This window comes from Octodon degus, unplaced genomic scaffold (genome assembly GCF_000260255.1).
Source record: "Octodon degus isolate 3935 unplaced genomic scaffold, OctDeg1.0 scaffold00016, whole genome shotgun sequence".
Taxonomy (NCBI): domain Eukaryota; kingdom Metazoa; phylum Chordata; class Mammalia; order Rodentia; family Octodontidae; genus Octodon; species Octodon degus.
This window is the reverse complement of record NW_004524592.1, coordinates 9,148,838-9,173,892: the sequence shown is the minus strand read 5'-3', so window position 1 is coordinate 9,173,892 and position 25,055 is coordinate 9,148,838. Positions and strand designations below refer to the sequence as shown.

Genomic DNA, 25,055 nt, shown 5'->3' with positions numbered 1-25,055 from the left:
CAAGTTACATGAGGAAGACTCTCAAGAGGCCTGAAAAGTGCTGGCAGAACTTGGCAAATGAATTCATACTGATATCAGAGAGAGACAGAGGTTTCGGGAGAGGAGGAAGCCAGACTGCAGAATACCTTGTATTCTGTAGATTACTCTTTTAAGAAGTTTACTTTAAAGAACAGAAGAGAAATTGGGCCATGGCTAAAGAAGGATATAGGGCTGAGTAAGAAAAAGTTCCTTTTTTAAAAAAAGGAGAGATTTGAATATTTATATGTTAAAATTCAGAAGCCAAGCCATAGAAATAGGGGTAATTAACAGAGCCTGGCCCTGGAAGAAGAGACAACAGGAAATGGGATGGGGACTCTGTTGAAAGTTCTTTAAAAGACACAGTCGTGCACACACACACACACACACACACACACACGCACGCATATTTTCTTAATTGAAATGCTCCAAGTTTTTTACTAAAATGCTACAAAAGTAATTACTAATTTCTCAAGTATAACCCACAAACCTCAACAATTAGGAACCAAATGCTGCAAACTAACTTAAGGTTATCTGGCTTAGCAGTCCTTTGGTAAACAGGAACCTTGCTGCGAAAGGTCACTGTCTTTTGTTTTCTGATGAGGCTGCTATGTTTAGGGACTCTCTGTGCATTAAGTGACCTTGCTGCACCACAACCCTATTAATCATCAGGTCTGGCAGCATTTCTACAGTGGGCAAATCACATGCACAGCACTGCTAAAGGCTGTGCAAGTTCATCTGGTCGGCCCTGACACTCAAGCCAAAGGACAAAAGAGATAAGGAGGGTCAACTCCACACTTCCCTCATTCATCAAAGGAAATCACATCACTGGCAGGTAGCATTGTTAAGTTCCCTGTAACAAATGAACACAGAAGAAAACCTGCTAAGAGTTCACGAAAATCAACTAGTACAATCATTTCGAGTACCAACATTTTTTACTTTATCATTTTTAGAAATGCTTGGCACATTGGGAAAGTTTGGGCTTCATTTATGGATTGCTATAATGAAAGGGGTGAGAAAGAAGAAAATTAAGAAAGAAAAGGGCCATATATGAGTCAGAGCCCTTATATTAGCTGGTACTTAGGGTTAAACATTTACAATTACTTGCCTATGAAATCAAAGGCAGTAGTCTTAACAGGGGGGAAGGGCTTATTACATTTTGTTCTATGACATTAAGTCAAATAAATAAAAATTCATTTAACTTGAATAATTTTTTTTTTTTTTTTGGTGCAGGGTCTCACTACACAGCTGAGACACGTAGTGATCCTCCTGATTTCTGCCTTCCTAGTGCTGGGATTACAGGCTTGTGCCACCATGCCTGGACTCCATCATCAGCTCAGCCTGCCCGGGGAGAGGGTTAGCGGGGGGAGGCGGTGTGGCATGTGGAGCAAGGAATTGAACCCTTGCCCCTGCACTTACCTAAGCAAGTGCTTAATCCGCTGAGCTATACTGCTGGCCCTAACTTGAATAATTTTTGAGGACTTTGACTCAGATCCCACTATAGCCTTATGCTGAAAAGAAAAGGGACTTGTCAGGCTTTAAGAAGTAGCTTCTTTGTAGGATTCTGATAGATATAATAATACATATTGTGATTTTCCTGAAGCTCAGTTCTTAACAGATACACAGCTGGCACTCAAAACACCAATGGTTAAAATGAGATTTTTTTTTTTTTTAAGTGTCTAAGTGGAAATATTTCAGCTTAGGTCTTAAAGAAAGATGTATAACACATACTCAAAAACAATGCAACATTAAATTCAAACCTCCAGAACTTGATTAAAAATGATGACTCTAGAAGGAGACTATGGACAGAGGTGCATAATGAATAATTTTTTAAAAACCCATTTATTCACAGTGTTACTGTTTTTCAAGCAGATATGCTCTGGGAGAGGTAACTGTATTGAATTTAGAGAGCCACAGAGTCTACTTAGGATGGCACACGTACCCCACACCAAAATCAGCAGAAAGCTCCACGAAGCATCCCCAGGGAGAGGCAATTTGATGTTCTTGAGATGAGCTGCAAAGTCTTTCTGAAATAGTTACATTAGGCTGGATGTGGATAGACTTACATGTCTAGCTATGTTCAGAGTTAATGGAAAAACAATTTTAAATCAAAGGGAGATATTTTGATAGCAATCTATGTGGAAGAAATAAGCTTCAGTCATTTCTCTAGGTACCTCATTTTGCTAATCTCATTGGCTGAAAAGTGGTAAGATTGCACCAGATATTATATCTTGGCAGATAGTTATAGGAAATAAGGGTCTCTTTTACCTGCTCGTTCAGAATTGTGTTTAAGTTTCTTAGCAACAATCTAAAGCCTGGAGTAGAAATACTTGGGAAGTAATTTTAGTTGTGATTAGGCATCTGATTACAAAAGTGAGTTTATATTATAGCTGTCATATATCTAGCTCAAATTCTTAAGTTTTTTTTTAACAGTAGTAAGAATATTTTTCCTACAATGATGGTATCTTTTGTCCCAGAAAATGATTTTTTAAAAGTGTATGTACATTTCATTTAATCTCAGTATAAGACAAAACCACTTTTTTTATTCTTTCAATACAGGGTCTTGCTATACAGCTCAGAGCCCGATCTATATAGTGAGACCCTGTAGACCCTATACTAAATACATAAAAAAAAAATAAAGGTTATCAATAGAAAAAGAATTTTTGAAGTAGAATAAAAACAGTTGTTTTCAAAACCTGTCAAGATGACATCTTATATTTTAGTACTTATGAGTCCTGATATTCATGCAGCTTATATGTTAAGGATATAGTCCCTATTACAGTTAATGATATTTTTAATAAGCTAACTTGAACAATACCCACAAAAGTCTGGCTATTTAAATCTTCCCGAGAACATAAAACTGAACTTGAAGAAGTATTATCTGTGTACTTGAAATGTTAGCAATTACTTTCAAATGAGATTAATTTAGCAATAATATTACTGCTAAAATGGGCTTATCCTTTTAAGATTCCATATTAACCAGACTGTGCACATTTTGACCTCAGATGTTGATTATAAGATATTCCCAATATGCAGTTCAGGAACATGGCAAGTCTGTTCTGTATAGATCTTGTTTTAGGAATCAGGCTGTCCTCAGGAACATATTCTTAATAAATTAGCCTCCTAAACTGAATGTATTTGATTCACAACAGTATGTGATATTTTCATTCTGTCAGACAATCCTTCACCTACATCTGACTTTTGGGGGAAAAAGAAGTGGTGTTGTTATTGAGAGTCTTGCAGCTTATTTGTTAGTTTATTTATTTATATATACCAGGAACTGAACTCTCAACCTCGTGCTTATCAGGCATATTTTCAGACCTCTAGTAGCTTATTTTTTTTTATTATTTAAAAAAAAATGTATTTCACACAGGGTCTACAGGGTCTCACTACACAGATCAGACTTGTAGTGATCCTCCTGTTTTCAGCCTCCCAAGCGCTGGGATTACAGGTGCACATCACCATGCCCAGTCTTGAGGGCAGGGCTGGCATAGCACTCCGGGGATTGAACCCAGCAGCTTATTTATTATTAGACTGCTCATGCAATCTTTTGGGGGAATACACTGAAAATATTTTTTTTTTTTGTTACTTCTAAGGTCAATGATCTGTAGGTATACCTACACATTAAAACACCATTTCACTCAGCAATTCATGATGCTTTAGTGTTTATTGACATGAAAAGACATTTACAATATACTAAATGCTAAATGACTGGTTAAGAATAGTAGGTATAGTATGAAAACATTTTAACTGGGGAAGAAATCATTTACAGAGAGGATCTGGATCTACAGTGGTAGAAGAGTGGGTAACTTTTTTATTTTTATTTTCTATGATGAACAGTATCTTTTGTAATAAAAAAAATTGACCAAATTAAGTGGGAAAAATCTTGCTAACAAAATTTCATTCATGTAATTGACAGCAAGTATTAGTAACTCCCAACCCATGTCAGGTAGTATCCTAGTTCTTGGGGATATGGTAGTGAATAAAATGGACAAAAAGCCATAACTTATGCAGCTTTCAGCTAGGGGACAGCAGGGTTACTGCACATGCTTGCATAGTTTGAGCAAAGCACAATTTCCATATCTACACATGGAAGCCTAGGAGAAGGAGACAAGCTAAGTGAAGTAGTACCATGCAGTATGGTAATACCCATTTGCTGAGTAAATGGGTGGATGATGGTCCCATTAAGGGAGATGGGAAAGACTGAGGGGTGGAGGATGGGATCATCTGAGGTGAGGTGCATATCAGGGTCTCAGTCTCAGACATATTAATTTGAGATGTTATTAGATATGCAAAGAACATTTTGAACATTTGGATTTAGTGAACCCACAAAAATGTTTTTTGGGTTAAAAAGGTAAGAGTTGGAAGTCTTGGTAAATCAAATGACATATACAGACTACTGTAATAGGCAAGTAAGTACTAAAGATTGCTTGAAGAAAGAGGAAATGAGTCTGACAGGACACACATATATGATACAGAAACACTTTTTTCTGGTACTCAATTGGATAATGTTAATAAAAATGGCAATCCTTATAGAAATTTCTCATCATACAGTAAAACTAATATTTCAGTGAGAACTCAGGTGAACATAATCATACTCTTAAATAAAATGTGACATAGGAAAATGGTAGTTTAGAAGGTACAAAAATCACTTTTAGTATTCGCTTGAGATTTCCATGTCAAGCCATTAAGTTGCTTCTAAATGGCCACAGTCAAGGATTAAACTTGACAAACATCTAGGAGCAAATGTTCCCTGAGAATGGACACAATTTTGCTATAAGCAACTAGGAAAGCAGGCTTCCCAGTGCCTCTACTAGTGTTGGGGATAAATTAGTTTTAAATGTATATAAAATGGGGGCCAGCCAAATAGCTCAGCAGATTAAAGTGCCTGCAAGCCGAGGGTTTGATCACCGGGCCTGTTGTGCTGGTCCCGCCCCAAGACCTGGTATAGTGGCATGCACCTATAATCCCAACACTTGGGAGGCTGTGAACAGGAGAATCATTATGAGTCTGATCTAGTAGTGAGACCCTGAACATCCTGTAGACCCTTTCCTAAAAATACAAAATAAAATAAAATAAAAGTATATAAAATGGGAACTTTGGATTTTATTTGAGCCACTCCAAGTTCTCAAATAACAGTTTTGATGACAGGGAATAGGAATACTCAAGCAACCACATTCCTTGAACTAGATAATTTCAATACTCATAAGAGAGAAATGTAGTATGACTTAAATTGAGGTTTTTGAAAAGCTAATCCAAACAGCTGCTAGCAGTCAGGTGATTTTTTAGCATTCCAAGGTAAAATGAGAGAAAAAAGGGATGATTTTAAAATCTGTTTGCTATTAAAATGCAGCTGGATTTCTGAGGCTTTCCTTTTTTAAATGCTACTGTGCTCTTATATGAAACAGTGGTGAGAAGAAGATGGCAATGTTTTGTTATGTCGGCTTTGGGTGTGTATAACCTACAGATGCTGTTATATTTTTAAGTTTACAAGCCTGGGATATGGAAAGGTCTAGCATGCAATGATGTAAAGAAAATGCACTCACTGGTGCTAAGCCAATGGTCATGCCTGCTTCTCCATGGCTGTCACAGCCTGCCACTGAGCACAGCAATCCCACCCCATCCCACTCCCATCAGTTACCTTTCTTATTTTCTTCACAGCCCTGAATGACCTCAGTTAAGGGTTTGGTAGAATTACAAGTGGCTCTGCTTAGAGAAGGCCTCTAGATGTCACCATCACCAACAGCAATTCACTGGATCAGTAGTGATCTAAGCATCAGAAAACCTCATCACCTTAGTCAAGGCACATCGCATCTCAGACTCACAGTTCTTTACTTCTTTCTAAAGATTCTCTGTCCTTTTTATCTTAATGGGCTGTTATATAAAGAACAAATACTATATTCCTAGCAAAGTCCTTATTAATTGATAAAAACATAATTATCTTACATATAATAAGCAATTCTACAAACATGAGATAATGTAACTATTAATAAGCCTCCACTGTACAACTAGCATAGGTAGTCTTCTATTTTAGGCTAAAAGGAAAAATAGGAGTCTGTTGGACTTTAAGAGTCTTCAAATGCAGCCACAAAGAAGGATTTACAGGAGACCGCCTGGGCCTGCGGATCCTGAATAGACCCAGAGCCCAGGCCTGGCGTTGAGAGGTCCTGGGGCTGCTGGACCCTGAATCGACCTAGAGCGCAGGCCCAGTGTGTGAATGAGACCCCTGGGGCCCACTGGATTCTCATTTGACCCAGAGTGCAGGCCTAGCATGGAACCCTTCAGCAGAACTCCCTGCAAAGAGGCTAGAGGCAAGACCTACCCAGCTAATTCAGGAGCAGAACATCTTGCCAGAGTGACACAAAGGGTTCAACTCCAATGGCTGTAGCAGGAAGAAGTGAAGCACAGCAGCTAGACCCCAGCCATATCCAAGTAACACCCACCTGGAGGAATCTGAACTTTGCAGATTCGGACCGGGTGCTAAGGTAATAACTTTAAGCTCTACACCAAAGGTCAGAAGACAGTGGTATACAAAATGACAAAGAGAAGGAACAAAATGCAGTCTCAGGCCCCAAGTCCAGCCAGTACAAATACAGAAGACACTAGCATAGAGAAAACTGGAAATCACACACCTGATATCTCTGAAGTAATAGCGTTGGAAGTAAAGAAACAACTACACAAAGGTATAGAAGAAATCAGATGAGAAATAATTTCTGAAATAAAAAATGTAGTGGTAACTATAATCAAAGAAGTACTAAGTGCTTCTAAAGAATACACTGATAAAAAAATAGAGCAGAATATAAAAATGCTGGAACCCCTGAGTAAGCAATAGAGGAAAGAAATAGAATGTATGAAACAGATTCAGAGTGATATACAGGAAATTAAACCCTCAATCACAAACTGGCAAAATGGTTTGAGTGAAAGTGAAAATAGACTTTCTGACCTTAAAGACATCACTGCAGCTAGTGAAAAAGAAAAGATCTCTTTAAAACAACTAGGATGCAGGAAAGAAAATAATTCAATACCTGCAAGACGATGCAAAGATGAACAATGTGAGACTAATAGGCATCAGTGAGAAGGAAGGAGTCAATATAAATGATATAAAAAGAATATGGGCAGAAGTAATAGCAGAAAACTTCCCAAATATGGGGCAACAATCAGACATTCAGTAACCAAAGCATATAGAACTCCAAATAACATCAACCCAATGAAAACCACACCCAGACATATAGTAATCAAGATCCCAGAAATTCAGCATAGGAACAGTATACTAAAATCTGCTAAAGAAAAGAAACAGATCACATTTAAAGGAAAACCCATCAGAATAATGGCAGACTTCTTTTCACAAAGCATCAAGTCAAGAAGAGCATGGAGCAAAGTACTTTAAGTCTTGCAAGAAAACAAATTCCAACCCAGACTGATCTATCCTGCAAAACTCTCAAGTATAATGGAGAAGTGAAATACTTCCATGACAAAGAACAACTAAAAAATTTCATGATGACAAAGCCAAGCCTATACAGACTACTAAATGATGTTCTAGAGAGGGAGCCCCATGAATGAGAATGGAAAGAACCCACCAAATAGGGCAAACAATTAAACACAGGAGAATAAGAGGTATACAATAGTAGTCTTTCAGTTATTCTTTTGTGTTCAGCAGCAGAATATTTCCATCAGCACACTCTACAAATGGACTTCTCTTCCACCCTATGGGTCATGATTCCATCTGAGTCTACAGGGTAGATTTCAAAGAAATAGCTGTAGCTCAGTTCCACAAGTGATGCCTAGCCACCAGTAACTGTCACTTTCATTATGCGTGTCCACAACACATTAGAACTTTGTGAGATATCCTATCCTCAAACTGTTAGAAGTGCTGGTCATTTATTTGCCATTCCAGTATTTATCCTATGTTTTACTCTAGTACTTCTTTGCTATCATGAAAACTTTTTCTTAGTTCAATTGTTTTGAAACATTTAATTTTTAATTAATTAGTATTTAATTTTCTGAATATTGCTTAATCTTAATTTTTGTTCTAAGATTTATACTATATCTTTGACTTACAATTTATTTAAAAGACATTGTGTATCTTCGCCTAGTATTAGAAACTTTAAAAAGTATATTTCCATTTTCTGTTGACTTTATAGTACTTCTTCCCTGTTTTTTATACACACATACACACACATATATATGAAAAAAAAAATACGTGTATAACCCAACATAAGATTGGTACTGTTTCATAGCAGTCTTCAATGGCCTTTAAATAAGGGTTCATCTAATATATTTTATATAGTCCTGCATAACTATCATATTAAGAGCTCTTTATTGTTCATCCAGGAGCATACTGCAATTTCTCTTGCCTTTTGAATTATGCTCTTTGTTATTTCCTATATGCTACTTCTGGAGGTATTAAAATATTTCAAGTTTGTATAACTAGAAAATCTTACTTCTAGTTTTCAAAGATATGTTTGCTAAGTATAAAATTCAAAGAGGACAGATCTTCTCTTTCAGTCCTTTAGTCTAGTTTCTTAACACTTGGTCCTTCTTTTCCTTTCTAATGTGGAATAAGATGCTATTTAATTTTTTCTTCCATAGCTAATATTTTTTATGCATATGCTTTAATGATTTTTCTTTACAATAAGTTTTGGATAATTTCATTTTTGTGTATCGGTATGATTTTATTTAAATTTCTTGTGCAAAAGGTTCATTTTTCTTGGAAATGTGGTATCATAAGTTGAACTAAATTCAGAAATTTTGAATCTTTAAATATATATTGCCTACTCTTTTCTTTTCTTTTTTCTTTTTTTTTCTTTTTTTTTTGCAGCAGGGATTGAACTCAGGCCCTTGTGCTTGCAAGGCAAGCATTTTTTCTACTGAGCTTATCTCCCCGGCCCCTTACCTACTCCTTTCTACTTTGAGAATTCTGATTATATGAATATAAATCTCTTGGTTTTGACACAGTGAACTATTATGACTGATCTGTAAATTCTTCATTTTTATTTTGGACAATTTTTATTGTTATATTCATTTATGTTTGAGATAATTTATTTTCAATTTGCAATCTATTAAAAAAATTTTAAAAAGTAAAGACATGTCTCCCCCCAAAAAAATAAAAGAGAAGGATTTACACACAAGTAGATGGTAACTATACAGACAGTTAAGTGTCAAATGACAGTTGCTGGAAGAGCTCGAGAAGGCATCATCCACTAAAGACAGGTGGGAAGAGGTGGCATTTAAGTTGGTAAGAGTGGCTCAGTCAAGCAGAAGAGGGAAACAGTGTGTCAGGAAAGTGAGTTTGTCACTTGGGCTAGGATGGGGTGGAAGTGGTCCATTAGGGACACAGTAGATGATTTTGATTGGTAATGTGAGCCATGTAAGGACTGGGTGGATGATGAGTTATATTCGTAGGCCAGGGTCAGATCACAGAGATAAGATACTCAACCAAGAGTATCATTTCCTTCTGCAAGTTGTTGAATTATCTACTGTTCAATAAGATCATTTTAAGTTAATATGTATGTTACCCTAAAAAGAGGAGCTGTGGGAGGGAGAATTTCAGGTAGGAAATTATAGAAATAAGGTGGAAAGAGTACGGACTAGAGTTGACCTTGGAAATGGAAAACAAAAGGAAATGTCTAGCTCTTAAGGGACCTTAAAGTAAACTGTTTGACCATATGGAGGTTTATAGCTTGGAGAACTATAGACAATGACATCATGATTAATTGAAATTGACCGGAGTACAGTAAATGTATTTCTCATAGAATAACATAATTTCAAGTAGTGCATGTCTATAATCTCAGGACACTGGGAGGCAGAGGCTGAAGCATCTAATTTCTAGCCCAACTTAGCAAGAACTTGACTTTCAAGTATCTATATAGCCACGGATGTAGATCAGTGCTGAAGGTCTCGGGCTTGGGGGCGGGGAGATGGCTCAGTAGAATAAGTGTGTCCCTGGCAAGCACAAGGACCTGAGTTCAATCCCTGGTTCCCCAAGAGGGGGAAAAAGGCCTTTGGCTCAACTCTCAATGTCACAAAAACAAAACAACCCAATGACTTTAATTTGACCCTTGAATGGAGAAGTCAGTCTTGGAGTAGCTTCTGGAGTTTGTGATTGATTATTGTGGGTATAGATGCTGCACTTGCCCTGAGGCAGGTAATTTGCATCACAATGTAAGGAGGGAGGAGAAGCTAGCTGCTTGAGCTGCTGCTACTCCCTTTTGCTGTTGCTTTTTGCGGATACCATGAAAGGTTGCTTTCTGCTATGTGCTGCTCTGCCTTGGACCCAGCTGAATATGGACTGAAACCTCCAGTAACTGTGAGCTACATGAACCTTTTTTTCCTTCATTTTTGGGTGTCAGGTATTTGTCCCAGCAAAGAGAGAAAAGTAACTAAGACACTCTTAAAGATGCTAAAAAAGCGTCCTGAGGAAGAAATGTCCTCTCCTAGGGTGCAGAATGTTGCTATACTGGCTCCTGACAGGGCTGAGGAGCATATAGGTGGGCAGCATAGTGTTGGCCATTCCTAATGTGAGGAAGCTGGAGGCAGTTGTAGAGGCTGTGAGGGTGCAGAGAAGGGGAGATGTGCATGGGCTGGAATGCAAAGAAGGGCAAGAAAGCGAGGGCCTAGAAAAAAGCACTGCCAACAATGGCCAGCAATTCAAGAAATGAGAGCCAAAGGAAGTGACACAGTCAGCAATGAGTGCAGTCCACAGTCAGGCTCCAAAGAGTCACATACAAAAGGACTGGGCAATGGGGAAATGAGGGCATTTTGGAGAAATGAGTTCAAGTGGTGGTATGAGAAGGAGAGAATGGTTAGCTGAGTTTTGTTTTTTTGTTTTTTTTTAAGTGGTAGCACAGGTGAAGATAACTGGAATGAGACAGTAAGCCCTGCGGTACCACTTCAGGAGGACCAGCATCTACATCTGCGGACACCTACTGATGTGCATTCTGCATGAGAGCTGTGGCATGTTCCTGATTCCAGGCTCTTTGATGCATCTTCCCACCTGCTCATTGTTCCTCCTGAATTTTGATTTGCTTATAAGAAAAATCATGGCAGCTAACATTTACTGAGCAGTTCTTTGTTTCAGGCATGAATCCTCTTATTTCTCAGATTTTCCTTAGGCCGTTGCTATTATTATTACTACTACTACTACTACTACTACTGCTATTATTATATGTGCTGCCGAAGCGAGTGCACTATTACTATTATTATTGGGGGCTTGCAGGTTAGCTCAGTTGTTTAAGTGCTTGCTGGGGCGAACCCAGTCAGGCGCAAGGCACCACAATTCGATCCCCAGCTCCCCATGCCTTACCAGACATGTCCTTAAGGCAGTGTGAGCCAGTCCCAAAAAAAAAAAAAAAAATCCTTCTCAACTTTAGGGCTGGGGACATAGCTCAGTAGAATAAACGCTTACCTGGCAAGCACAAGGTTCTGAGTTCAATCCCTGATACCAGAAAAACAAATAAACAAACAATCAAACAAAAAACACCAAAAAAAAAAGGGCTGGCTTGATAGCTCAAGAGACTAAAGTGCCTGCTTAGGCAGAGCACAGCTTCAATCACCGGCATGCTGTGCCAGCCCTGCGTCCAGGGCATGCTGAGCTCAGGTAATCCCCGAGCTTGGGAGGCTGAAAACAAGAGAATCACTATGAGTCCAATCTATGTAGTGGGACCCTGTAGACCCTGTACTAAATACATTAGAATAAATAAATAAATAAATAAATAAATAAATAGCAAAGTTAACCTGGTGGTATTACTTCTAGTTCTACACACTATGGTTTTGTTTGTTTGTTCTTAGAGAACTAAATCTGAGATATTTTCCACCCCTCTCACCTGAAAAGAGTGACAGACATAATATTTTGAGATATAAAAAAACTTTACTCTTATTATTTACATGTATTGAAGGCTAAAACCTTGGCACCACAATAAATGAATTAAGTGGGCTGCTGTTAAGAAAACCTGGGCAGTCTCCACCAAGTAGCATTGGGTTTGGGAAGACACCAGAAATGGCAGAGGTTATAGAACTTGAATAGCTCCATATCTGAGGTTGATTACTGCTACACAAAAATATGCAATCAGAGCTTTTGACTTCCTAAGAGAAATGAGAAAGCTTCATTTTATGTATATGCATAGAAACTCCTGCTTGTTCATAAGTGGCAACTGTTTTTATCATCTCAAAGCTGTAGGGGCCATTCTTGGAAGCCAAAGTAAGCACATGTGCTGGCCAAATGTGGCCTTGAGGTGCCTGTGTGTGACCTCAGATTTACATCTTACTGTTACTATGTTTAGCAGAGCACAGTACAAGCTCTTCTTAGTGTCCCTCCCAAGATTCCCCAGTGGCTGCTGATCTGGATGTGTTCTGACAATGCTAAGCATGTCAAGATTTTCCAGAGTTCTGCATACATCTTCATGTGTGAAGACAGTAAATAATTCTCATGAGATGTTAACTAGACCTTGAGCTAATTCAGCAGAGTTGCCATCTGGGAGTCCTCAGAAACAGTGAACTGTCAGCACCGTAAACATTTTAGGCTTCACAGAGGACACAGACTTCTAAACTAATCACTCCTGCCAGTCAAGCTTTGCAGAATAGGTTTAAGAACAAGGCATTCATTTAACAACAATAACAAAAACAGTGAGGATGAAAACTGGAGTCATAATAATGAAAGGCCTAAAAGCAAACTGTGACTTCCCTAATAAGGCAGTGACCAAAGTTGGCTCCCTGGTGGTGGAGCACCAATACGATTAATCAGTCTGTTTTCGGTTTTCTCACGACAGCAATATTAACAGTTTGCTCTATTCTGTTTATATGGTGCTGACAGGTCTTCAGCATGTTGGGCCTACTTGCTGGAGATTAATGGCCATTTTTATACTGAGGTAAAACTAGGCAGGGAGAGAATGCCTTTTATGACTAGATAAGAACTGAATTCTCCTGCTCCCCCCCACCCCCATTGCCTATTAACTATTCCCTCTTCTAATTTCTATTAGGGTCAGGGATACATAAGACAGTCATGTCTCAAGGTTCCTCTCACTGGCTAAGCTCCTTTCACTTGAGATGTTGTATCTGCAGTGAAAAAATGGGAACTTTATTGATTTTGGATATGTTTATCATCTCTAAGTATTGTTGGCTCATTTAGTTTTTAAAAATCTAATTCCTAATAAAAGTGAAATAGATGTGAAGTGGCCTCTGACAATAGGAATTGTAGCTATTAGGTGGTGATAGATTGTATTTATTGCTGTTTTTATGGTTATAGGAGAAGGAAAAATTGATATAAAGGACAGCATACAATAATAGGCACCTTAGAAACTCTCTTAGGATATTATTACATGTAATAATCATATTTCAACATAAGTCAAAAAGATTTTTAAGAACATAAGGTCAGTTGTCTTTCACTCACTACCTACCCTGTTAAAAGCTAAACAAATGATGTTTATTACTATATACTTGTCTTTCCCAGGTTAGAAAGAAAAATGGTAACTCTAAGCATTTTAATAGCATCTAAATAGGAAATCTAAAATAATAGAAAATTTAAAAATCAATGTGCCTCCTCTAAATTTATGTAGGAATAAATATCCCATTGTTTGTTCATAGGCAGGTTCTGCTCCACCCAGTCTATGAAACTAACATAAAGATGAGTATGTTCATCTAGCAACCACAGCCCTAGGCTCCCCTAGCTGTCCAGCCCACTCTCCTTGCTCATATTCGAACATTGCAGCAGGAGGACTAATTCTACAGAGAGGACATCAGGGGCTATCTTTTAAGTAAAATATTTGATCAAACATTTTTGAAGCCAGATTTAAGAACAGTACAGGATAAAAGAAAGTCATATTAATGACGGTAAGACTGAGTACTTCCTATGTACAAGAACTATTTTTTAAAATTTCAGTTGTACAGGGGCCGGGGAGATGGCTCAGTGGAATAAGCACTTCCCTAGCAAGTGCAAGGGTCTGAGTTCAATCCCTGGTTCAAAAAAAAAAAAAAAAAAATTCGGTTGTACAAGCACATTTAATTCATACAACAGAATGCATTTCAATAAGAGTGAAACACTTATTTTTGTTTGAAGTGCAGGGTGTTTGCAAAAGTAAAATAATATAATGGGGTAGCTATGGGCAGACTGTTAAATTTATACTTGTACATTAATACTTTGTCTAATGCAAAGGTTGGACTGGAGAGAAACTGATGTCAGACCATTTAGAAGGATATTGCAATAAACTTGGGAGGGGAACATTTGATGATCAGCTCAGAAACAAATCAACTAATTGTTTAGACTAATTTTCTCTGTCTTTTTTTCTTTCTTTCTCTCATTCAAAACTATTTCTAAGGGTTTTGGATGTGTCTGACACTATGCTAAGTGACAGAGAAGTAAGAAAAGGGGAATTTAAAAATATCTTTTACTCGCCATTGGCAAGTGAAGTTAACTGCCTTGTCTCTCCCCTTCTCTGCTTGCTCCGTATTCATTCAATACCTTGTTTTATATAGTGGTCACAAATCAACGGTGGAGATGAAGGGAAAGGGAAAAAATGCTGCTGTTTTCATTCTCATCATTTTGGGAGTGCCTTCTTCCTAGAACTTTCTTTCTTTCCTGGTGGTCTGGACATAAGGCACAGTACATGGTGGTAAACCACTAAGACTGCTGGAATGGAGTAGGGATTCTTACTCATCCATAGGAGAAAAAGACCTCCTATTTAATTTCTAAATGTGTGTCCTGATTTGGCATATTTTAACCAAAGCAAAACATTATTCAGAAAGGTATCTGACATGATTCCCATGTATAGATTTTCATATAATCTATAAATATAAGCACAAAAAATAAAGCTCTGAGTCAGGTCCAAAGGTATGAAAATAATAGAACAAGCATACTATGAACATTAAAAATCTTGTATCTAGTTTGACTGGTAAATTAATTTCAGACACATTATTCTATTGAATTCCACAGAAAGCTCTGATCTTTTAAAATTAAGATCTGCTCACACTTTGTAAGAATAAATCCCAACCACTTTCGGAAAAACAACTAGGTAACAGAATGACTACCACTGAGAAATATTTTGCTCTATGGAAACTGTTTTTCATTATTATTTTATGAGAGCTTGTCTAGATAGTATGTATCCTTCACTACCTACATTTAGTTCTTTTAAAAATGTCTTCTTCAGATGCCTGGGGTTATGTTAGTTTCTTTGGATCTAATTGGATCTTAGATTATAAACTCTTATTTTAATTCTTTCCAAAGGATCTTATGTAGGTGGGCTCACTTCCAAAAGCATTTATCATGACTAATGTACACTGCTGGTCTATTCTTTTAAAACTAAAAAATCAAAAGGTATTTTTGGGGAACTTAGGAACATCAACAATCCTTCAAGTACAAACTAGTTCACATATGCCACTGGTGAGAATTTATATGCCCATAAAAACCTAACTGTAAAAGAAAGAACTCTATGAAAGTGAGCACATTTTAATTTCAATTTTATTTTAAGCATATGAGCCTGGTTTGGACTTGTGTGTTCAAGGCGACAGGTTTTTTCTTTTTCTTTTTCTTTTTTTTTTTTTTTTTGCAGTACCGGGGATTTGGACTTGTGTGTTCAATGAATTATGACCTAACTCAGTCATGGGAAAGCATCTTGCACCAATATTAAGAATAAAAATGCAGAATCCTGGGCTTGTACATTTTAATTCTATTCTACCACTTTCATCATTTACCAAGCTTTGGTGTTTGTTTCTGTATGGAAAAAAAGATTTGAATAACCACCTAGTTATACCCCACTGAAAACTGTGTTCAGTTATTAACCATTTCAAACATGCGTATGTTTACTGTTAATAAATAGGAATTGAAATTGTGAAGGTATAAAACACTATGTGAGTGATCCACGGACACATCCCTATGACTGGTGTCTCCGATTAACATGTTAGTAAGAGAAGGCTTCGCTGTCCTGGGCACTGAATCCACAGATGAAAAGCCTGCAGTCACACTGAGAAGTGGTTTTCATTCTGTTTGGTTCAAGCATGGAAAGGACAGTCATAGACATGCCCAGAGACAGGCCTGGTGGAGAGACAGAGGTAAACTCACAGAATTAGAGCAAGCCAGTGCCACAAGGCCCTTGGACAGCATTGAACTGTCCTCCCTGGGTGGGAAAGAAAAACAAATTGGAGCCATCTGACTTACCTGCGACGCAGATCCTCTGCCACCGCTGCCCGGCAACTGAACAGGTAGGCTCTCAGTGATTTTAGCCGCTGCCGCAGGCGCACCACGGTGGCCAGCGGCTCGGCATGGAGGTACAGCATGGGGTTCTCCTGTTGGATGTCGATCAGGGGCTCTTCATACACATACTCCAGGAACTCTTTGGCCTGCTTAGACACCTATAAAACAAGCTTCAGCAGTCAGTCCTAAGGAATCATCCAACTCATAACACTTGCTCAATCAAACTAGTAACTTTAGCATAGATAGATTGGCCTTGGGATCCTCCCTAGGAACCAGTGACGCAGGTTTCTCCCCTCCTGCCACACCTTTCTACCCTGATACTTCTGCCTTAGAGCCAGCTGACCATGGACTGACCCCCCTTAAAATGTAAGCCAAATTAAACCTATCCTTCTTTAAGTTGTGGGTATTGGTTACTTAGTTCAGCAACAGGAAAGCTGACTAACATAGATGTATATTCCACAATAATTAGTCACTTTAAAATAACAATGCAAAACCATATACCTATTATAAAATTTAAAAAGAATAAAAATAGTCAAAGAAAGGGAAGGACAAGAAAGGACACTGTATGTAAAATAATCTGATTGAATAGAAGACAGGCTCAAACTATGGCTTCTGTTAAAAAACCTTTGAACCTGGATTGACTCTGGCCAATATATACACCCAGCACTGATCCACTTCTGGTAGCAGACAAGACTGTTCTGGCTTATATCTGGGTGCCCCCCACAAAGCCTTGGCATGTAGAAGTAGGACCTGCAGAAGGTGACTGGATCCTGGGCACACCATAGCTGGCTTGGTGTCAGAAGGTAGGATGTGGTTGGAAGAGGCAAGTCAGCATAGGGTGACCTGGAAGGGTATATCTTCCTTCCTGGCTCCTCCCTCTCTCTGTGCTTCCTGGCTACCATGGCATGAGCAGCTTTGCCTCTACTGTGCTCTCTGCCATGCTGCCTGACTATGGACTGAAAACATGAGCCAAAATAAACCTCTACACCCTGAAGTTCTGGGCATGGCATATGATGTCCCGATGAAGATGAAAGAGACTAAGACATAGGCTAAGAATGTTGATTTAAAAATGCCGTTCTCATCTGTAGAAATAAATACATCAGAAACACAAGGCATCAGAGATACAAAAGTGATTCAACAATGCATAACATGGGTAATTCTTTTAGAATCTCTATATGCCAATTCACAGATACTGAGATATAAATTGGATAACAATTTCTATTTATGGAAGGCAAAATGTCCTCAGAAAGTTGCCACTAACATCTCTCTAGGAACATGGCTAGAATTTAGCACTGAAACAAACTACTCATTTACAAAAACAAGATCCCCTTAAATTCATTACGTTTCATACTTTAGAGGCTTATTAAATGAAGATAAATAGGAGACAGCTCCTACATTCAAGGGACTTGCTATTTATAAAAGACAAATATTTAAAACAAAAATAATATATAACCTGTCATCTGATACAAAAGCACAGCTGAGGCCTACTGGTAGCATAAAGCAGGGAGAAATCAACTTTCCTGATAAGCGGGCTGAGAAAACAGGTGACAGTACACTCGGGTGCAGAAAGATAAATAGAAATTCCCTGAGTAGCCAAGTTTGGTGGTGCATACTTGTCTCTAATCCCAGAACTCTGAGAGGCTGAGGCAAGAAGATGGCAAGGGTTTTTTTTTTTTTTTTTTTTTTTTGGTATTTTAGTAAGGCGCTAAAGGGTCTCACTATGTAGATCAGACTCGTAGTGATTCGCCTGTGTTCAGCCACCCAAGAGCTGGGATTACAGGCATGCGGCACCATGCCCAGTCTCTAAGCTGGCAAGTTTGAGCCCAACTTGGGCAACTGAATGACTTAATGAGACCCTATCTCAAAATAAAAAAGATCTGGGGATATAACTCAGTGTGAAGCTCTTGGGTTCAATCTCCAGTACCACAGAAAGAAAAGTTCAGTTGGTGGACACTGTAGGACCGAGAAGAGGACAGCAGGCAGACACAACCATGAAAAACCTTCAATATGTACTATTAAGTATATAGCTATTGTGCACTGACTGGCATGCATTGTATACATGATATAAAATTCATATTAACATTTTTTTATATCATAAAGGTCATACTAAAGGTTATGCTTCTTACACAGATATAAAAAATTACATCATTAATTTTTTTTTCCTTATAAGCAATTGTTTTTGAGATGCCTGTTCGGTTATCTGATCCTGCAGAGTCAGAATTAAGGGGCTTACAAGGTTTTGGAAATCCATCTCACAAAGAGGGACTAGAAATTAGCCAAAGCTTCTGAGTAATTAGCTATACAAGAAATAACAGGGTGACAGAGTGAGAAAATTCTGCCTTGTGTTTCAGGTACATAGAGATACATGCCCCTATACCATGGCAAACATTAAGCCTTTGATGGAAGATAAAATAAGCAGAGCCTTGTCCTCAGGTAGCTCACAGGTCAGTGCAGAAAGGCACAATGGGTTAAATATTTTATTTATCATCTTTAAACATTTGCTGTATTTAAAAGTCTTCAATGAGGAAAAAACTGATGGTGTTCTGGAAAATCAAGTACAAACCACTTGAAACTGTTGCTAAAAAAAAAAAATGATGTATTGTACAATTCAATTAGCCCTTCTCATTCTATGGAGCAGTGTTTATACTGAGTCAGGGCCCTGCTGAATTAGGTTAACAATGCTACCTTTTAGTAGGTGAACAGAAGGACAAAGGGCACTGGCCAGTCTCCCAGGCCTTAAAAGGATTCTCTCTTCAGGTGGTACTCCAACCCGAAAGCAAAAAAAAAAAGTCTTTTACAGAGACAGTAAAAGCAGCAAGACAAATAGGACAGCAGCTACTGACAGCAGTATGCATAAACTTAAATGACAAGAAACAAAACAGCTAGTCAAAGCACAGCATTCTCAAGTTCTTAACCAGCATTAAGCACAGTGAGCACATCCGTGGTTTGGGCAGGTGAAGAAATGCTTGCCATGTGGAGTCAATTTTGGCAACAAGACTGAGCACATGCTCAGGTTTTTAAGAATCAACCATTAAGACTGGTGAGGGGATTTTTGAGAGAACTCAAAACTTGGCATGAAGTGCAAGTTTTGCAAAATAGAGCATTGCAGCCCTGCTGGTTTCTTAAGTCCTAAGTGACCCTCTATAGTGGCACAAGGAGTCCACTCTCACACTCAGCTATGACTGAAAAAAATTTACAACGAAAAAAAATTAGAAGTTACTTAGGAAAAGTGACCAATACATTCAATTTATGTGAGAAAAGCTTAACATAAATATCATGTTATATAGTTATATGTGAACAGTGACTACATTCCAAAGAAGAGCTAAGAGCTATTGTTCTACTTCTTGCCAACTAATCTATGAAAACATAAAATTCTTAAGTGTTACTTCAGATGTAAATAACAACTCAGTTCATGAGTCAGGTGCATCTGGGTGAGAGCTGTTTTTTTAAAAAAATGAATGGTTTAGCTGACAGTGTTCTCTGTGATTGCAGTCTATTTATATAAGAGTCCATCTTTGCATGCTCAGAGGCTTTTTTTTTTTTTGTGTGGAACTGGGGATTGAACTCACACTCTTACGCTTGCCAGGGAAGTGCTTATTCCACTGAGCCATCTCCCCGGCCCCTCAGAGGCTCATTTTTAAAACCTATGGGCCTACTAATATTTCATCAAATACTCAAAGCCATGATGGTGCATGTGTCATAGTTTGTGAGCTGAGTCCTCCCTCAGAGCCCTGTAGTCTGCATGATTCAAAAAGAAAGAAGGAAAAAGCACGGATGGAAACAGGTCTCTGCTATCTCACATTCAGGGGGAGCTTGAGAAAACAGTACAATCACACCATAACTACAACTAATAATGACTAAATCTATATTGTTCAATTTGAACAGTAAGTATGGTTGCCATTAATGTGAAGATACATGAGTTTTGTCATGCTGGTGACAGCTACCTCTTAAAAACAAAATTTTCAGATGCTATTCCAGTTTGTGTAATGTTTAACAAGGTGCTCTGGAATAGTGCTCTGATATGTTCCTTGACAAAAAAAAAACAAAAAACAAAAAACAAAAACCCGAACAACCCTGGATAAAAAGTAATTGGGCAAAGGGAGTAGTTAACCATAGGCAGCAATTTGGAGACAGTGTGGTGTTGGTGGTAGTGAGGACTTTATTTTCATTATAGGAAGAAAAGGAATCAGAACAAAACATAAAAGAGCAGGCCATATGTGGCAGTGGCACATACCTGTAATCCCAGCACTTGGGAGGCTGAGGTAGAGTAAAGCCAGGAGTTCAAGGTCTGTCTGGGCTACCTAATGAGTTCAAGTTCAGTCTGAACTACATAGCAAGATCTTGTATCAAGAAACAGAGAGAGAGAGAGAGAGAGAGAGAGAGAGAGAGAGAGGTGTTTTGAGGTCCGTAAAGACACATACCCTACAGAACTTCTCTTCTTGGTGATTCGAAGGATAGTGATTAGCATGTTGACACAGATATCTTGTACTAAAGAAACCCTGCTTAACTTTATCTTTCTGCCCATTTGGCTACAAACTGAGCAGCTGTTTGGTATTGTGCCAGACCTATGGGAGAAGAGGGGCTGGAGATACAATTCAGCCTGGCACTGCTAACAAATTGGAGGAAGGGGCCTCATCTTTCTTAAACTTTGCTCCAATCAGTCACTTGCCAAGTGGAAAGCTTGAGGACTGCCTTCTCCTGGACAAGCCCTTTCCTAATCCTCACAACACTGGCCTGACTGTGACTTTCCTATGGAGCTCTTCTTTTGGGTAACACTTACTGACATGTTCAGAATTTGCGAATGCTCCATAGAATCCACTTTGAGAAACGTTAGGTATTAATCCATGATGTTTTAAATAGAAGAAAATACTGAGCCTAGAAAGCTTCAGTGACTTATTTATGTCTACTTCATGGCAAAACTGGAGCCAAAATTCAGTCTCTGGATATCCCTCTATGTACATTATTTATAGACACAGATTTTTATTTTTTATTTATTTATTTAATTTATTTATTTTTTTGGTGGAACCGGGGATTGAACTCATGTCCTTGTGCTTGCCAGGGAAGCGCTTATTCCACTGAGCCATCTCCCTGGCCCCCAGACACAGTTTTTTAAAAAGTTTTTCACTCTACCATAATCTACCAGTTTATTCCTTAGTAGGAGGTTTTTTTTTTTTTTTTTTTTTTTTTTTTTGCAGAACCGGGGATGGAACTCAGGCCTTTGCACTTGCCAGGCAAGCACTTAGTCTACTGAGCCCCTAAAAGAAGTTATTTTGACCCTTTCTTCATCCTTTTTCCCTATCAAACAGAAAGCAAGCAGGCTAGAAATTTCTAAAATTTATAATTAGGGAGTACATTGGCACATAGGTTTCCATTTGATTTTTTAACTCTAAAACAAAAACTAAAGTCCAATAACATTACTTTTACCCTCAAATTTGTTTTGTTTCTTATTATCTTTTTTCTTTCACCGAAATAAGAGGATTGAACATTCACCAAGGCATAAAGTAGGGCCCCATTCCTTAAAGTAGTAACAAGGCACCAGAGATATAGCTCAGCAGCATAAATGCCAGCCTGGTAAGTGCAAGGTCCTGAGTTCAATTCCCAGTACCAAGAAAAAAAAAGCGGGGGGGGGGGGGGTGGGTAATGGAACAAATGAAAGAGTAATCTACAATGTTCTGACCATGACTTAGGAATACATGTTCGTACTTCAGACCTAATTTTAGTAGCTTGGTTATTTGTTTCTAAGTGTATAACATGTTCAGACTCAATAAAGAAAAAAGAGGAAGAACAGCTAGGGGCAGCACAGGTATAACAGAAGTGACAGTTGATATCCTGGTACTAAGGAAAGATACCTGCAAGAAGATATAAGGTAAAGACATAGTGTACAACTACGACCTTAACTGAGGAAAGTTAGCATATCCACCAAGCTCATAAATGTACATACCTACATTGAAGAAATTATATAGTCTGATTCATGAATCAAATATTTTCTATTTGAAATGATTTATAGAGTCATTCGTTGAGTCACTGTCTATAATAATAAAAGACTAGAAAAATTCAAATATTCATAAAAACCAACTGGATAGATAAATATGTGAAGAGTGTTGAGATTCACAAAGGAATAGAGTGGCTATTTTTAAAAAGCAAGAGGAAGAGAGAAGGTTCAAGGAAGAGTTTTATGGTCTAGCTGGAAAGCTAGTATTATCTACATTAACCATTATCATCTGATATGAAAAGACACATGTATGTAAAAATTCTGTAGAAGGATACCCAAGAAAAGAATGATTTGATTGTCCATTAGAAGGTGAATGGGTGGGATGGGGCAAAACTGTCTGTGTATGCCTAGCCTTTTTCACTTTCTGAAACTGTAAATTTGTGAAAGAATATTGAAAAAAGAAGAATAAAATTATGGCAGTGTAAGTATAATTAGTGCAAATCATTTAGGGAAAAAATAATCTCCCTTACTATACTGGACTCTAAAGTTATCTATCACAGGAGGAAATAATTATTCATACTTACAGTTCTGAGATACTGAAAAGATTTCTCATATATACTTTTAAATTATATTCATAAGTGACATTAAAATTTAAAAAATTATAATAATCAGGAGAGGGAAAATATCACCTATAATCTTATCATAGGAAAATAATCATATACTACGTTAGTATAAATTTCCTTCCAGTATTTATTTCTAACTATACTGTGAAAAATATTAACGAAAGTCTTGATAAAATCAATTTCAACTAACCCTCCCCCCCAAAAAAGAAAGCCAGCCATATTATTTTTCAGTCTTATTAAAACAGGCACTGGGGGCTAATGGAGGAGAAACCTTAAGTTGAATTACAATTTGTTCTTAAAATCTCTGAAGGACTCTGACAAGTGTTCTTTCCCATCAGCATGCTTTTCTCAAGCTCTGCAAGGGCAGCAAAGTCATGAATGCCTCTCAAGAAGCAGAACTAGGAAATGGTTTATGTAACATGGAAAACCCCTAGCTAAATGGAATGTGAATATTCAGGCTAGAACACACTTCTTTTTTTCTTTTTTTGAAAAAGCACAACTACAGGCAATTTGGGAAGAGTTGAGCTATTTGAGTTCCTTGCCTTCTCTTTGTCATGCCCAATTTTTTTTTTTTTTTTTTTTTTTTTTTTTGAATGAGGGTAGGGGTATTGACTTCAAAAAGAATCTCATTAGAAAATGCCTATAGAATTTGAGGATAGGATTTAGCTGCTTCTTAATCTTGTTGCTCAATTTGATCTGTAGGATATATACCAGAAAACAGATAAAATCTTGTTTTAAAAATAATTAAGATTACTAATACTCCAGAAGGGAGACAAGGAAATGTTTAAAATGACAGTTATCATTCTGCTCAGCAAAACCATTCTTCACTGTTTTAAGTGGATATGCAAGCCTGTCACGTACTTGCCATTAAGGATAGTAGGAAGATCCAACAGAACAATGTCTGGTTTTAGAAACTGATAGGTCCAAATTGATCCTCATAATTAGGAGTATTAAGTTAAATGCTGGTGTCTGAGCAAAGACAGAGAGACACTGGACTAAATGGAATATAGTTACTTAATGCCAGTGAGATGATCCAGATAAAAATGGCCAGACAGGTTCTTGCTTTAGGATTTCCCTAGCCCACTGGAATATGGGAAGGAGACATGCGAACTATGGATGAAGTGAGTGTACCTAAGAAACAGCTTTAGTTAGTTATCTATTCTGTCAAAATCAGATCCAGTTACTTACGCCACCACACAACAGCCTGCTTTATAGAAGATTACAGGTTTGACGACAGCTGTATCAGTGTTTCCGTGGCCTTCAGAAATCAGTGCAAACAGACCTAGGTCTCTCCTTCCATGCATGCCTTCAGAACCCTCACCTCATTTTTTTCACTTTCTCAACCAGGGTCATCTATTTGCTTCTGCTCCACTAACTGATATGTATGTTGTTGGCAGGTGCCATGGAGTCATGCACTGGGACTGGCTCACTCACTTCTTTTGTACACGTAGATGTCAAAGCCCTCTGCTAAGCCTATTAATCTAAACCCTAAAACAAACTTAACCAGTCTTCTCTTTCACTAAGTATGTTTTTGTCTAATATGCACAAGACCAATGTATTTATAGACTATATTTAGAGGGTCAAGTACAAGATGCACAGGAGAGAATGATAATTCTGTCTACTAGAGGGAAGGAAAGTATTAGGAGAGGAAATGAGATTTAATGCAGGTTTTAGGATTTGCTGGACTGAGTGAGAGGAGAGGAAGTCAAAGGTGTGAAATAGCCTGGCAAGATGGGGAACAGGAAGGATAGATATGATCTCAAAGAAGATACTAATGGAGAAGAAATGAAGGGGCTAGAAAGAGGGGCAGAGACTCAAATGCACAAAAGGGCACACCAGGTAACATAAGAATGTTAACCCCGCAGACAATCATAGTAAAAACTACCCTAAATGAGGACTTAATTATGTGCCACACACTATGCTAGGTGCTCTGAGACTCACTTATTTAAGTAAACAACAACTTTATAAAATAGGTACTATTATTACTTCTACTATAAAAGTGAAGAAACTAAGACTAGAAAAGGGTAAGTTTTTTACCCAAGGTAAGATTAGGACCACAAGAGGCAAGACTTGGGTATATAAGAAGCACTATTAGGAAGCTATTAGAAGCACACTTAGGAAGCTATTTCATATGCATGATATAGAATCTTCAGGTTGGTATTGTGGAACTGGGGGTGTGGTGTAGAACATGGCTTCAGGAGCTAAACTTATACAGCTGATTTTTGCTTGCTGGTTAGGCAAGGTATCTGTGGCAGAAAGAGGAGTCCAGGAGGCCTCCTTGATCTGGCAGAAGTGACTCTGTGGG

The 25,055-nt window shown here is 38.0% G+C and overlaps 1 protein-coding gene across 2 annotated transcripts in view; it reads right to left on the bottom strand.

The window, feature by feature from the left end:
• Plekhm3 (pleckstrin homology domain containing M3) overlaps positions 1-25,055 on the bottom strand; it is a 221,798-nt gene that overhangs the window by 114,629 nt on the left and 82,114 nt on the right. For both annotated transcript variants that reach the window (XM_004626625.2, XM_023710025.1), the window contains exon 5: positions 16,160-16,353. In XM_004626625.2, coding sequence (XP_004626682.1) covers positions 16,160-16,353 — 194 coding nt within the window. The remainder of the gene's footprint in view (positions 1-16,159; positions 16,354-25,055) is intronic.